At 35.1% G+C, this 16,046-nt stretch overlaps 1 protein-coding gene across 5 annotated transcripts in view; it reads left to right on the top strand.

Annotated features, from left to right (window-relative positions):
- mtm (phosphatidylinositol-3-phosphate phosphatase) overlaps nucleotides 1-16,046 on the top strand; it is a 62,039-nt gene that overhangs the window by 23,846 nt on the left and 22,147 nt on the right. For 4 of the 5 annotated variants that reach the window (XM_081764675.1, XM_081764674.1, XM_081764678.1 and 1 more), the window contains 6 exons: nucleotides 1,365-1,472; nucleotides 2,863-2,919; nucleotides 7,307-7,459; nucleotides 10,772-10,921; nucleotides 12,939-13,105; nucleotides 15,859-15,989. In XM_081764675.1, coding sequence (XP_081620801.1) covers nucleotides 1,365-1,472; nucleotides 2,863-2,919; nucleotides 7,307-7,459; nucleotides 10,772-10,921; nucleotides 12,939-13,105; nucleotides 15,859-15,989 — 766 coding nt within the window. The remainder of the gene's footprint in view (nucleotides 1-1,364; nucleotides 1,473-2,862; nucleotides 2,920-7,306; nucleotides 7,460-10,771; nucleotides 10,922-12,938; nucleotides 13,106-15,858; nucleotides 15,990-16,046) is intronic. The other variant, XM_081764677.1, reaches the window with a different exon arrangement.

The raw sequence follows: 16,046 nt of genomic DNA on the forward strand, positions 1-16,046 counted from the left end.
ATTGAATAAGCTAGAAAAGTTTCGCAATAGTGGTTCTGTGAAAACTTTCTTTATACTTAATTTTTATTATTAGAAAAAAAAAAAACTCTCAAGTGATGAAATTCTGGAATGTTTTTATTACATAATTAAACAAACCATCCGATTGTGGTTACCTCAATTTCCAGGAATAAAAGGATATAATTCCAACCTTAAAATGTTAAACATACATAGTGTTCGCTCTTTTCAATCTGTTACAGGCCAAAGCAACAAAAAATAATGTTCGATTATGGTTTTTAGCTTTTCAAGTAATTGTGTTTGTTACCAAAGTTCTAGAGTGAAGTGCAGGCCCGCAACCAGACACAAGTTTGGGGGGGGGGAGTCATTAAAAATTCTCTTACAAATATCTAAATTGTGGTTTTTGTATTAATAATACCATTCTGTATTGAGGTCTGGAGGAGCCATAAAAAGTTAGGGGGGCAGGCCCCCCTCTAGTTGCGGGCCTGGTGAAGTGAAATATTGAAGATATGGAGTTATATTTATTTATTATTTAGTCTTGTTTAATCTTATTTTACATTTTAAATTAAGGGTAATCATTCCTTGTCTCCCACTTGACTATGCCATGATCATGGTTAAAATTACAATAATAATAATAATTCAGTATGTATAAAATATAAAACGCTTACTATCACACACACAGATCACTATAAATAACTATATATTCACATACATTTAGTGAATAAATGAACAAATAAAAGGTAAGAGGAATTCAAATCAGTAAAAGGTAAGAGGAATTTAAAAAGGCATCAACTAGTAACTTAAAAAAAAAGAAAAAAATATGGTTTGATACTTTTGTATCTCAAGAATGGAATGCATGTAATATGATAAATTTGCTGCTGATTTTTTAAGAAGGAGTCGTTCAGGAAGATTGGATCCCCATTGAAAATTTCAAGAATTACTATATGACCGACGTATACTAAAATCAGTTCAATCAATTGATTCGTTAAAATTGCAAAGTAAACCGTGATATATTTAGAAAAAAAAAAATACATAATTGTGTTGAATTTCGTAATGTGGTATTAGAGATACATATATACACAATTACTAACGTATAGAAGTATTATACTATTGGTATATTGTTATCATTTTTTTTTTTTTTTTAATTCGTACGTACTTATAAAATGACGGAGATAAACTAGATATAAAATAATACTAAGAAAACGTATTCATTTCTAGAGTCGAGTGTACTACTCTCACAGAGTAACTCGTGCAAATTGTATTCAATTCTTTGATCTGTACCCTTATGTAAGACAATCAAATAATATTACTTTATTGTTATACGTTTTCCCTATTGTAATCAAGAGCAATTTTTTAAACCTTTGTTTTAGGTTAGTAGGATAGAAAAAGTCGGTGGTCAATCCAGTAGAGGAGAAAACTCGTATGGAATTGAAGTATTTTGTAAGGATATGAGAAATCTTAGATTTGCACACAAACAGGTTAGTGTGTTGGTATGTACAGGTTAGTATGCATTTAATGAAGTACCAGATTATATCGATAGTACAAACATGATAGCACACACACACACACACACACAACATACATATACATATATAACCTCACAGAGATGATGTATAATTCAAGTTTTTCTATTATTAGTATTCTTATTTAGTGAGAATTGCTTTTCTGATTGTTCCTTGGCATATGTAATTTTAGTTGCTCATGTTTAAAGTAGAGGAACTTTGGCTGAGTATAAGGTATGACGACTCTGTACAATGCACATAGATTATATAGATTTAAAAACTGGGGTTAATTGCAGTAACTAAAGTTTTACCTGGCCTTTTGTGTGACCACAGCTACATATCGTATATAGGATAAGTCTAAATTATGTTCCTGATTCGAATTAATTCTTATGCAAATGAAGTGTCCTTCCTTATTGAGATAAATAAATTTTTGACAATAATTGTTCAAAGTTTATATCTCTACTAACAGTATCTTGATAGATTCAGTGGCATCTTGAGGCAACATAGTGGAAATAAGAAAAATGTCTTCTAGTGGACAACGTAAAGCATACAATTTCTATGATTTTTCATTCGAGCAAATTTGTCATGATTGTTCATCAGAACGAGATTTCCATACAGAGTTTAGAATTGGCCTACACTCTGGTAAGTCAGCTCGGAACTACCATTCTCAGTTTCAAGAGACTAGCTGCATTGGCAGCTGAAAATCGGCATTCTGTCCACCGGAAGGAAAAGATACAGTGAAGCATGTCCATGCAAGTTTTACAAAGAGTACTCAAAAGCTCACGTACAAATCAGGCCGATTTCTAGGTATTTTGCAAAAAACTGAATGGCAAGTTTGGTAGAAATGTATGGTAATGAAAGCACAATGTCTGCAGCTGCTGCAAGCTCTGAAGAGTCAGACGTAGACATCCTTTGCGATCGAGATAGGTTGTATTATTTTACTTTGATAATCAACTATCCACAAGTTAAGATACTTAATCATCAAAATTTTCATTGTTTGCAATGCTACCAGTTTCTCATCGTTCTGGCTAGTCACTGCGCATTGATTTTACTTTCCTTGGAACTTTCCAACGTTGTAAGAAACAACAATTAGACAATCCTCTTTACGCAAATATTTCATTTGAATGTGCTTTTGCTGTATTATTTACATTTTTTTTTATTTATTTCATCATTTCTTAATCTTCATTTGTTGCTTTTTTTTTTTCAGTTAGAATTATTTCAGTTAGTTTTTCAGTTCCTTAGCTAATCCCATCAAACGGGTTGACCAAAGCTAGTTTTTGTATATACAGCACATAGGCTTTGCATGCAAAAAGAAAATATTTTGTTCAAGTTGATATATATTGTTAAAGAATTGTTCGCTTTTCAGGTCCCATTTGTAAAGTCGTATCATTTAAGAAGTATGCTTCATTATGATTATTTAAAGGTAATTTATTACTATGTTTGCGACAAAAGAGAAAGTTCCATGACTTAACAGTCGTGTGCGCTTTTCTTTTAATACGTTTGTGGTTGGAGTTGTTTCATAAATCCTTTCTATGAGTATGTTTGTCAATAATCTTTGCCTTGTATTAAAAATAAATAAATAAATGAGGTGGAAGGGGACATTTCCAGACCATTTAGCTGTTACTGTATGTGATATTTAACTAACGTTCGCGAAGCTAGAGGATCTATTTTTATTTCTACTAGCACTAGATAATACCCACATGATAAAACGAAACAAATACTCAAGCAATAATGTAGTTCCCAGTATTATTTATTTTTAAATAAAAAGGAAAGTGTATACTCAAATATTAGATCAGTTTTTGAGTAAAGCAACGAAGTACATGTGACTGACGAAAACGTGTCCTACTTCGATTAAGGGTAAGTATACTGTCATGAATGTGTAGCTGGTCAGGAAGTGGACTTGTAGTGTAGTGTTGAGCGTGGTGAAAGAAATAAAGAAATATGTGATGCTCACTCTCTCAAGGATGCATTTCCATTATTTTTAAACAGACAGTGAACAAAATTTCCGAACTGTGATACGAAAATATCAAGAAAATATTTTAATCCAGAACATGTTTCGAAATAGTTTGCCAGATCACCAGATCATGAAGTTTAAAAAAAAAAAAAAAAAAAAGTTTTTAAGTTTCGAAGAGTGCAAAATATTTTATTTCAAGCTGTGCGAAAGTTTGAAGGACGAAAATAAACCTTCCTTCTGAGAAATCCGTTTTGTATGTGAACAGAGGGAAAAGTTGCAGACGGAAAAGATAGAAAAAGGAGCATGTAATGAGGAAGAGATGAACAGTTGAGACTTCAAAGAAGCTGAAAAGGAACTTTTTCGTAGTTGTCCACTACCACCACTCATAACGAAGAAAACTTTAAATTTAGTTTGTTGAGGTTCTAGATATAGGAGTGAAAGATAGAAATACGTTTGCTCGTCCATATCTCAATAGCAGACATGTATACATTTTCCCGGGAAGTTAGTGATAATTATAGAGTTGGTTGAAGAAAGTCGTACTGGTGATATAATCATCAAGAAGAAGGAAGTAAATTTTATTTCCGTGGAAACAAAATTTAAGTTAATATTGAATGTAAGACTGTATGTATATATATATAGCATTGTCATTTTCATCAAATAACCTTCAGAATATGACCAATGTTTTACCTGTAGTCATTACATTATGCAAAATAAATAAATAAATAAATAAAATAAAAATAAAAAAATATGCTTCAACACACTGGGTTTCTAGATCCAACTAGTGAAGAACATCTGGGTCTCAAAGTGTTCGTAAAATCGGAAATTATAAAAATTGCTTCCATTTCCCCTTCTTAGGAGTAGAATTACAAGAAATTCGCCTTTTTTAATAATTCGAGGGAGTTCATACGAGGGGGAACTGATAAGTTCCAGTTCCAACTTCTCTAACCCCTCAACATACATACATATATATTACACACGCACCTACCTATTTGATTTCAAGAAAAATTGTTCTGCAGCTGCTGTGATCTCGTTATTACTGCTAATTTCTTAACACTTTAAAAGTGTTAAGAGGTAAAACTTTAAAAGCGTTTCTACTTTCATCCATTCTGGCTACATGACCTGCCTTCCTAGATTTGATCACTAACAATGTTTGGTAAACGATATAAATTATGTAGTTTCTCGTTATAAAGTTTCGTCCATTCCCCCATTCCATTCCTCTTGGGTTCGAATATCCGTCTCAGGACCTAGTTCTCAAATACTTTCAGTCTATGTTCATCTATGTTCTTCCCTCAGAGTAAGCGACCATCTTTCGCAACCATACAGAACAACAGGCATGATTATCGTCTTATGTATTTTAAGCTTCAAATTCCTCGACAGAATTCGCTACAAGAGATTTTGAACTGAATAATAACATGAATTCCCCGTTTTTAGTCGACATTGAATTTCTTCGGGCAGAGTAGCTCCTTAAAAATTATTTCGATATGTTCAGTTTTTCATCCTCCAATACGTAGGAGGAAGGAGGTCGTGGCTCTGATACAATTCCTAATTAAGGTTTGGATCCCATTTTAAGCACCAGACGTCGTGCGATATAGCCTCAGTGTTAAAAAGGAACGTTTAACTTCAGTCAGTCAAGTTAAGGTATGAAGACCAGTGAAGTAGGCTTCTATTGGATACTGAACTCGGCTATGTTCACCAGAGGTAACATATTGCCCATCTGTCCATTAGAGACTAAAAATCTTTTCTATGATTTTAGAGAGTTAATCTTACTTCTTTTTTTATCTCTCATTTAAGTTTCAAGGTAATTTTCAGTTCTGCACTGTATAGTAGAGTATATTTTTAATTTTTTCTCTCTTGCGGTGGAAGTTACTTCAATCGTGACGTATCTGATTGATCTGAAAATTGAGACGCGTTATTTTTGGAATTCGTAATTCTGAACTGTGTTAGCCTGGTGTTTTATGGCGTGTATCATTGTTTTAATTTAGCATCGTTCAAGGAATTTGTAGTTTTATCTTTCTGACCTTTTGTTCTTAGTTTCAGAGAGAAGTAGAATCACGTATTGATTGATTTGTGAAAAAGCATATTGCAGCCCCAACTAGGCGCTACTTGTTTAACCCTAAAACATAGCTTATGCATCAGCTACTGCTTTAGACATAAATTTACGAAAGAATTCCAATGTATTTAAAGATAATGATACCATTGCTGATTAATGCTATATCGTTAAATATCCTTTGTTTTCAAAACAAAAATGAGTACTTTATTATGCTTTATTATGAAAGTCAAATGCATTTGCTAAAATGTGTACTTTATCCACATGAATGTTGATTTTATTGTGATTTTTGTAGCATGTGCACTTACGTTGATGAAACCCATAGCATGGAAAGTTTGTTCTTATTTTAGTTGAGCTGGTAATGAGCGAAAAGGATAGCAAAATATGGCCTGCTCGCGTTACAATTGTAGACATCAGTTGAATTAGATTTATTGAACCATCATCATTATTGAAAGTTTTTATGAAATTTTCTTTCTCATTTGTCACGAGAGATGCACATGTTTATATTGGATGTTTTAAAAATGGCGCACATGAACCACAGAAAATTGTTCTACAGGTCAAAATAAAGCGAAAATGCTATTCAATGTTATACCCTTCAGAACCACTTTTGGACTCTGCATTAAAAAAAAAAAAAAATCAATATAGAAACATAGATAAACGTTGGGCCATAACATTCATCTACAAATCCATCAAATAGTTACATCGCTTCTTCTAAGATGGCAGTTAAAGCCGGTAGACGTACAGTAAATGGAAGATGTATGAGTAATGACACAGCAATTATTTTCAGAATGACAGCAATTATTTTCAGAGCATCTGGGAATTGTTTCGGGCAGCTTGATTGGCTAGTCGTCTGTTTCAGCATTCTTCATTGGCCATTCTGTCCTTAGTTGGAGAATAAGTTGGCATTACTCGTCCAACTTCTATCGTGTCTGGTAGATGATACTAACTCCATCTATTAGCATCAGTACAAGTTTGTATGTAAATAGAAAAAAAACATAATAACTTGCTAACAAAAGAGCAAACAATACATATACAAATTGTTAAAGATGTGACTTTTCATGGAGTATACCGATGTTAATAGGTGGAGTTAATATCAACATGTACTGGCTTTAACTGCCATCTAAGCAGAATCTATGTAATTACTTGATGGATTCATAAAGCAGTGCTGCTAATGGTTCAGAGTTTATCTGTGATCTTTCTTTATTGTGAAATGTTTCGTTCCCCTAGCCCCTGAAAGAGGTCCCGGAGAGTATACCCATGTGTGTATATATATTATACTCACTTTCGTTTAATTTAGACTTGTAGAATAGTTTCTGTGAGTGCCTTTTTTAGAACACCCGATATATATGTAAAAATAAAATTTAGACGATGAGGCATTGTGTCTCGAAAGCTGAGTGTAGAGAGGATGAGAAGCGACAGGGGAAGTGTGTCGGGGGGGGGGGGGGGGGGAGCGAGAAAAAACAAATTGGAAGAGAGATTGGCAGTAAAAGGTTCTGTGTCAGTTGCCAGTCATATTAAGTGACATGAGAAAAAGTTCATAGCATTTCTACAATTACCAATAAATTTCTCGTGAATAAATTTTGGAGAGTATTTTGTCATGTTGTTTGATTATTAAAAATTACGTAATCATAGTTTTAAAATGATAGAACATGAATTGTAAATACTGAAAAAATCCTGTTGATGATTTGTAGTACTTATAAAAGTAATATGTCTAGAACTGTGCTAGTGTATGCTGTAATTATGCTTTGTTATGCAATTTGCACATTTTTTTTTTCTGTCATATATAGATCATTTATTGTTTTTCAACAGGAAAACCATTCTAGAAGAAATGTGTTTGAGAAGTTACAACAGTATGCGTTTCCCTTGTCACACAAGTTACCATTTTTTGCATTCGAATATACGGAAAAGTTTCCAGAAAACGGGTGGACTGTTTATGAACCTATTGCTGAGTTGAAAAGAATGGTAAGCATTCAGAATGGACTTGGTATATTTTTAGCGGAATCGTGTTTATCAATAATATGAAGCCATTATGTCAGTTACAACAATCTTATATTTCGTTGTAACCAATTTTTTTTTTTTTTTTCTCCAAATGTTTGAAGTGCTTAAGAAAAATAAATATATTCGTAGGCTTACTGTCACATGTAAGTTTTTATATTGCTTTTACACGAGAAGAGAAATAAGGAATTCTTTTTCATGTCAGTCTTCAGTGCTTATTGATTTCATCATACCATTTTTTTATACGAATGTTTTTTCTTCTTTCTTTCTTTCTTACAACATATCCTTCCTCCACTTGCCTATAATTCTTCCGTACTCTTACACATAATATAAAAGACAGATACATTTGATTCATTTTGGAATCTGTTTGATTATTGTATGTATTATCATAAAATCCTATTAGTAAGTACCATCACTTAATCCCCAAAAGCAAGATTGTGGTCTTCTGCTTGGCTTCACTCAATTCAGATTCGATGTATAATCGTAAACGTGTATTTAACGTGATGAATTGTTTCGCTGCTTCTTTCACGAGATGACGAGATCATTTAGTTCTCCGCCTGGCAGCTACTTAGTATTATGCTTACTTTTTGCATGTTCACTTTTTGGACTGTGCTGGTTTTATGAATTTATTTAATTTAGTTTATATAGTTCCAGATAAGCAATTTTATACTGTAACATATGAAAACAATAGTAAGTACGTGAGTATAAGAAAATAATATAATAATGCACACACACACACACACACACATATATATATATATATATATATATATATATATATATATATATACGGAGGGTTGATTAATTCGTGTGTCAATTTCATTTGTTCACTGTGCAAAAGTGGTAGGAGGTGAAGCCGTACAATTTCGTGTAACTTTAGACGAAGGACATAAGTTTTGTTTTGTTTCGCCATAGAAGCATGTCACTTGTACTAAAGGTTGAAGAGATATAGGGTCAAAGGTCAAATTTCGATGTTTTCCTTATGGGACTGCAATGGTAAATCAGGATTATTGTCGTTCATGCTCGATAAACCTAGTGCTTTTCCGAGAGCATAAACAACGTAGTGTTAAGCACACCCATATTGTGCTCACGTTTCGTTTAGAAATGTGGTTGACCTTTGCCCTTGTATTTGCTTGTGACTTTTGATCTCAGCGCAGTACGGATTGTTCCTTGATTGTTCAACTGTTTTCTTTCGTTCTTCAACATGCCCTTTCATTATAACAACATGCTGTTTTCCCAGCGACTATTTGATTTTTGTGGTTGACCTTTGACCCTTGCATTTGCCTGTGACCTTTGACCTCATACTACTATTGAGTGTTCCTTGCTTGTTCCGCTGCTTCATATTGATGTTTAACATGATTTGATATGGGCATTGCGTTGTTTTCAGTGTATTCAAATGGGTTCTCAAGGTGACTTGTGACCTTGATCTGACCATGACTTCTGACGACACTTGATTTACGCATATTTTATCGGCTTGCGACGTAGAATCATACCATACAGCTTTTTCTTTGTTATCACTTGGATTTACATGTTGTTATTTATTTATTTATTTATTTATTTTAGGCTCTTTCAGAATTTACCATTGCAGTCCCATAAGGAAAACCTCGAAATTTGACCTTTGACACTATATCTCTTTAATCTGTAGTACAAGTGAAATGCTTCTATGGCGAAACAAAACAAAACTTATGTTCTTCGTCTAAAGTTACACGAAATTGTACGGCTTCACCTCCTACCACTTTTGCACAGTGAACAAATGAAATTGACACACGAATTAATCAACCCTCTGTATTGAACCTTTTGCGCACGAGATAGCGTTAGTGTCCCAAATCTCATGGTATATGAGTCGCGACGGATCAGGATAACGTCATTTGACAACTGACGATTGGAACTAGTAAATGTACAAAAAGTGTTAATCTTCTGTAATCGCACGTAAGATTTTGAAGATAAGTGAACTTGCCGCAAAACTTTGCTACATTTTAGAATATTATTTCGATAAAGGCGCGTGGGGTCGCGGTGGCTCAGTGGTAGAGGGTTCACATCTGGTGCATGGGGTCCCATTTCGATCCGAAGTTGCGCCAATTGGACTTTCTCATGAACAAACACTGTGTGCGTGGATTTTCGCGGTGTTTTCCTACTTTCTACCACCATTTCATTCATTCTCATCATCTCCTTCTCCTTTATCCAACACGACATAACGTGGGTCTTAAAAATTGAGATATTTCATTTTTAATTTCGATAAAAGCACAAATGCTGCGCGGAGCGGATCTGTCAAGAAATTTGTGCTGTTCACACAGAATTATGGAGAAGATACGTTATCAAAAGCAACAGTCAAAAGATTGCTCATTCTGAAAACTTTGTTCTGAAGGATCATGCATCACGAGCTGCTGCCACCGGACAGAACGATAAAGTCGGACGTGAGTGCACGTAGCAATTCAAAAGAAACAGCCGGAACTGGCCATCAGAAAGATTGTTGTATACCACGCTGACAACGCCAGATCACATACATATTTAACGACCTGTCAGGAATTGTGAGAACTTGGCTGGGAGAATGCATCCATCGCATATCCAGGACCTGGTACTGTCAGGGTATAATTTGTTTCGGTCTCTGTAGAACACTCCGAATGGTGTTAAGTTAGTTTCAGAAGAGGTCTGTGAAGACCAGTGTCACTTTTTTTGTGATTTTGAACAGGAACCGGCGACGGAATAATGGTGTTGCCGGAAAAATGGCAGAAGGCCATCGGACAGACTGGTGCCTATGTTGTTTTTTGATGTGATTATCAAATAACAATAAATGCCTTCTCAATTTTGATCTCCAAACCCTCAATACTTTTTAGACAACTTGATATATCTATTAAAATTCAATCTTACACAATGCGGAGCGGACGGCACTTTCCGGGGTAAGAATACTGTGATAGATGGAATTCTATTGAATTCAGTGGGAAGACTACATGAGCGATCTTTAAATCATCGCAGATCTAGACGCCGATATTTTGGGTAGACTCAACATTGCATATAGTCTTAGCAGACATTATTAAATCTTGTTTATATCATATCATTTCTTGTCCGTACATCTTTTCAATTGTTCCCCTCCTTTTTTGACTCGAACACAAGGCAAATATCTTACACCATTAAGGGCAAACAAATCAAACTCATCATCCATCTAATTATCTTCTAAGAATTACCATGGGAAGGGGTCTAACACATGATATATTTGTGACTTGAAACAACCGCATCCTGTTTTGTTCTCAGCATTAAAACTATAAACCTTTCTTTCTTTAGGGTGTGCCTAACGACATGTGGAAAATATCCAAAATCAACGAAAATTATGAGATATGTGATAGTTACCCACCAATTTTGGCTGTTCCTGCGCAAGCTACAGACGATGACTTACGGGCTGTTGCTTCCTTTCGAAGCAGAGGGAGAATACCTGTAAGTATTTTAGAAATCAGAATATGTGTTTATTAATCTCTGAGACTTTAGAAATAAAAAGTAAAACTTTTCTCTGTTTAAAAACGTTCTGTTAGGTAGATATGTTCTTTATTAGATAAGCATACTGTAAACACAGACATAAAAAATACTTTTATTAGCATTTCTGTATGATGTCATTACTTGACCAATTTACGAATAACACCATTGTTTAAAAGCTTTTAAGGTGGCATTGTAGCTAAATGAGTGACATTGCTGTTCTTTTGAGACCAGGTTCTGTTTGCAACAATATTAAGTGTATTCCGTATCCCACATTAAACTCTTAAGTCCATGCCTTTCATATTATTATTATTATTATTATTATTATTATTATTATTATTATTATTATTATTATTATTATTATTATTATTATTATTATTATTATTATATCATCATCATCATCATTTCCTCTGCTGTAGCATCTTATACTTTTCATTACAAGGGAATTGAGCTAGCTACTGATGCTTTTCGCACTAGCCCTGTTCCTAGCCTACGGTCGTGTGAGACTTCTAAATTATACAACCCATGTACATTGCATTTCTTACCTCCCCCCCCCCCCTTGCTGCTTTCTTTTGCGTGATGCCAAATTTACGGCTGGTATATTGCACGTCTTCGGGATACACGCCCATGATAAGTTTGTGCTTATGAGAGTCACCTTGGAGAGCAATCTATGTTAACATCTTTTGGTTAACTACATATTTATGCTTTTGCACCATAGCTGTTGACTCGATCTGTACCAAACGGCATACAAATATCCAACAGTTCGGAGCATTGCTAGAACAGTACCGCGATTTTAATGTATACGAACAATTCCAAGTGAGAATGCTGTTGACTGTGTCTTCGTCATGGATGAGGATAGCTCACAATTCACTTTTTATGGACATGTTCAGTATTTACTGTCAAGCTAACAGCAGGTAAGTGACCTCGATCATGCGCTTCAGCTTTCGCTACGTCGTGTGGTTTGCACTGGCTCACAGAGCGGTATTATAGGTGATAAGCCTGGAGAACGATCGTATTAAACACACCATAGTCTAAGAATTCTTGAGAGATGCTATCAGCTATCGCAGCAGGACTGTCGTCGTTATCTGCTGGGTTTCGGGACATGTCAGCATTCGGGGAGACGAGCATGTCAACACAGCGCCCAAGAACGACGCATTAGCAGAGGTTGCACAGAGCACCTCTTATGCTCCGTTCTCAGTTGCTGTTTCGTCCAACGGATGTGCTCTCACTGGCAAGCAGATTGGAACGAGGCAAACGAAAATAAGCTCCACTCAGTAAAAAAGAGCGAATGTTGTTACCTGTGTGGTGTATCAAGATTTTTTTTATTTTCCTGCTATATATTTCACTAGTAAAAACAATATCTTTAGAGTTTAAGATCGAAATTTGGTAGGTAGTATGACTTGCTGAATCGAATACTTTGGAAATTTCTGTGCAATGATAGTAGGTATAAGATTTTATTGTTTGCTGGTATCTATGGTGTAGTCCCATCGCTTGTCTAAGCAACCTTTATCCAGGTTTAATTTTGATTCCTTGGTCCTGATGAATGATTCCTATACTTGTCTGTCTATAGGCGAAGAAATTTTGCGTAAAATGTTCGTTTGTATGATGAATTTAAGCATTCCGTTAAAAAAAATCGATTTCAGAAAGAAGAGATGTAGAAGTACTTTCGCTTTCATAAGAAATATTCCTACAAGCACTATAGTACCGCATTATTAGGAAGTGCTAAATAATTTAAAAAAAAATAAAAAAATAATAAAAAAAAGTCGAGATGTTACTTCAGAACTGATAAGACATACAGGCGCGCACGTTCTTCTGGGGATTATTTGAACTATTTCCACAGTGAATACTACATATATCCAGTTTTTCACTGAGTAGTGTTAGGTATATAGGCTACATTTTTACATTAAACCGAACTTTTTCATTTCTGGCACTTAGCACGGATTTTATATTCAATGTACAAATATATTGTGTTTCATTACAGGTATTGTCTTGGATCCATCCAGAAAGTCAAGCTACAATAACCCGTTGCTCCCAGCCGTTGGTTGGTGTTAGCGGGAAAAGAAGTAGAGACGATGAAAAATATATCCAACTAATAATGGATGCGAATGCACAGTCTCACAAGCTGTTTATTATGGATGCAAGACCGAGGCAAGTACTATGAAACATTTCACGTTAATATTTGTTTTTGCTTAAATTCCGTTAATACTACATTTTGTTAAAATACTGGTGTATGAGTTATTAAAAAAAAAAAAAATGGCGTAACAGCGCAACTGTAAACCTGAGCCTGCTCCAACGCCATCTGTCAGCGACCAGCTGAATTACGTCCAGCGTAGCGACGAGCACGTGATCAGCGCGCTGTGTCACCCTGTCATTGACCGGCGTATTGGGAGCTTTCTAGACCTAGGGGCCGTCACGTCTTTCATTCACATGACTCCTCAGTTTACCTCACGACGCTGGGTGGACGCCGAAAATTGGGAAGCGCCGGCCGGGAATCGAACCCGGAACCACGTAGACGTAAGTCCAACGCTCTAACCATTAGATTGCTCCTATTTGAAAAAGGAAACTAATAATAATAACGGCATAACAGCGCAACTGTAAACCTGAGCCTGCTCCAACTCCATCTGTCAGCGACCAGCTGAATTACGTCCAGTGTAGCGACGAGCACGTGATCAGCGCGCTGTGTCACCCTGTCATTGACCGGCGTATTGGGAGCTTTCTAGACCTAGGGGCCGTCACGTCTTTCATTCACATGACTCCCAAGTTTACCTCACGACGCTGGGTGGACGCCGAAAATTGGGAAGCACCGGCCGGGAATCGAACCCGTAACCACGTAGACGTAATTCCAACGCTCTGACCATTAGACTGCTCCTATTTGAAAAAGGAAAATAAAGGGAGGATGAAAAGTATTGAATATAAATAAGTACTTCATACTTAAGTGAGAGTATACTTCGTAGAAAATTAACTTAAATCTCAAATGAACTTTGTGGAGGACAAACACCATGTGTGAGATTTTCTCCCACTTTCTTCATTCCATCATTTTATTCATTCACAACATCATCACCGTCCATCTTAACTTCGGTGAATAATCGTGAGGCATTGAAGTAGAATTTTCATTTACACCGTAAATCTGCATTCAGTTTTGGCGTTGAACTGTTTTCCAACAACATAATATTCGTCACTACTGGATACAAATTCTTAACAGAGGTAGTTACTGTTCATGTCGCTATGGTAGAATCAAAATTAACCTGTTGGTATTAGTTTTATTAATTTTAGGAATTATTAAAATAAAGTTCTGTATGAATACTGTTTTTAGCATATAGATTTAAACATATTAAATCACGTATTGCAGTTTCACAAGTAGTATTAAATGGAGTAATATACATTTTAGTCGTGTTACGCTTTGTCAATAGGTACTTAAAAAAATAAAACTGTATGTTAAATGTCGCATTCGTATACGACTTTTTTTTTTTTTTAAACTTAAAGACAAAAAGTAAATAAGGTTGGAGAAGCTGTATTGAAACCATAATTCTTTGAGGAAATTAATAAATTAGTAAAGAAGTAAAAAGTATGAATAAACAAGTCCTGAAATCTAGTAGCCCGGCAATCTGGTTAACAAGACGAAACCGTACTTGCTGCCTTGGCACTTGTTTATCTGCTAATTGAGACCAGATGGTTTGTACCACAACTTAATACTGCTGACACTAAATTGAAATTCAGTAGAATTTACGCTAAGTAACTTGTGATACAGACTATGTGGTCTAAATGGTCTGATCTGAAGGGGTGAAATGTGTATGGTTTGGGGAAAAATTGAGTTGGAATGAAATGAAGTCAAATCAAATCTGTAGTCATTTCTGGGAGCGGGCTGGGTAGCGTGGTGATTAATGTATCGGCACATTACGCTGAAGATTCCAGATTCAAGTCCTGCTCCAGTCATGCAGTTTTTCGCTTTTTCTGTATCATTGAGTTCGCACCTATGCCTGATTTGGTGTATAAAAAAATCCATTGTTTCTTTCTTTCATTAATACGATGATAATACAGTGTTCTGAATATGGACACTAAATTGTCCAAGCACAAGAAGTTGTGGTACAAACCATGTGGTCTGAGTGAAAGAACATCGATTTTAAGAGTGATAGAGTGTATGGCTGTTCTGGGTTACCGTAGTGGTTAACACATCGGCACGCTATGCCGAAGATCACGGTCCAGTCATGCATTTTCCGCTTTTTTGTATATTGAATTCGCACCAACAACCGATGTGTAAAAAATCGGTTGTTTCATTCCATCGTTAATATAATGATTTTTTTTTATTTATTTAACGTCTCACGATTATGCCCTTTAGGCTCAAGGGGACGAATGGTTAATGAAAGTGAATGATTGAATTATTATTATTATTATTATTATTATTATTATTATTATTATTATTATTATTATTATTATTATTATTATTATTATTTGGTGCTCTCCCATCGGGAATCGAACCCGAAACCAAGTAAACCAAAGACACACGCGCTAGCCACTAGACAAACGGGGAGGGCAGGGAAAGGATTGAGTAAAGTAGTGGTCATCGCACCGGCGAGAAAGCCAAGATTATTGTTTCGATTCTTAGTCCAGTCGTAATACTTTCATTCTGAATTTCATTGTGTGTGTGTATATATATATACCTGTATTTAATTCATTGTATCTATGAAGAATGAATGTGATAAAGTAGTTGTTCTTTACCTTTTAAAAAATGTAAATGTCTTTTAAAAAATTAGAAACTACTGCTGTAAAAATGTGAGAGAGAACAAATCTTGATATAATTTCTCATTTGTTTACACGTAGCTAGAATGGTATTGAGTTTTATAAAGAAATATTAAGATGTTTATTTCTTGCTGTGTATTTATATGCTTGTATTATTACTTTAGTGCGAATGCAATAGCAAACAAAGCCAAAGGAGGTGGGTACGAGTCAGAGGATGCATATCAACATGCGGAACTGATTTTCTTAGATATTCATAATATCCATGTGATGAGGGAATCACTGAGAAAGTTGAAAGGTATCGTTCATTCTTATTTCTAGTAATGTCCGTAACAGTCAATATGTTTTACTGTAG

This window comes from Thermobia domestica, chromosome 7 (genome assembly GCF_964235325.1).
Source record: "Thermobia domestica chromosome 7, izTheDome1.hap1.1, whole genome shotgun sequence".
NCBI classification, from domain to species: Eukaryota; Metazoa; Arthropoda; class Insecta; order Zygentoma; family Lepismatidae; genus Thermobia; species Thermobia domestica.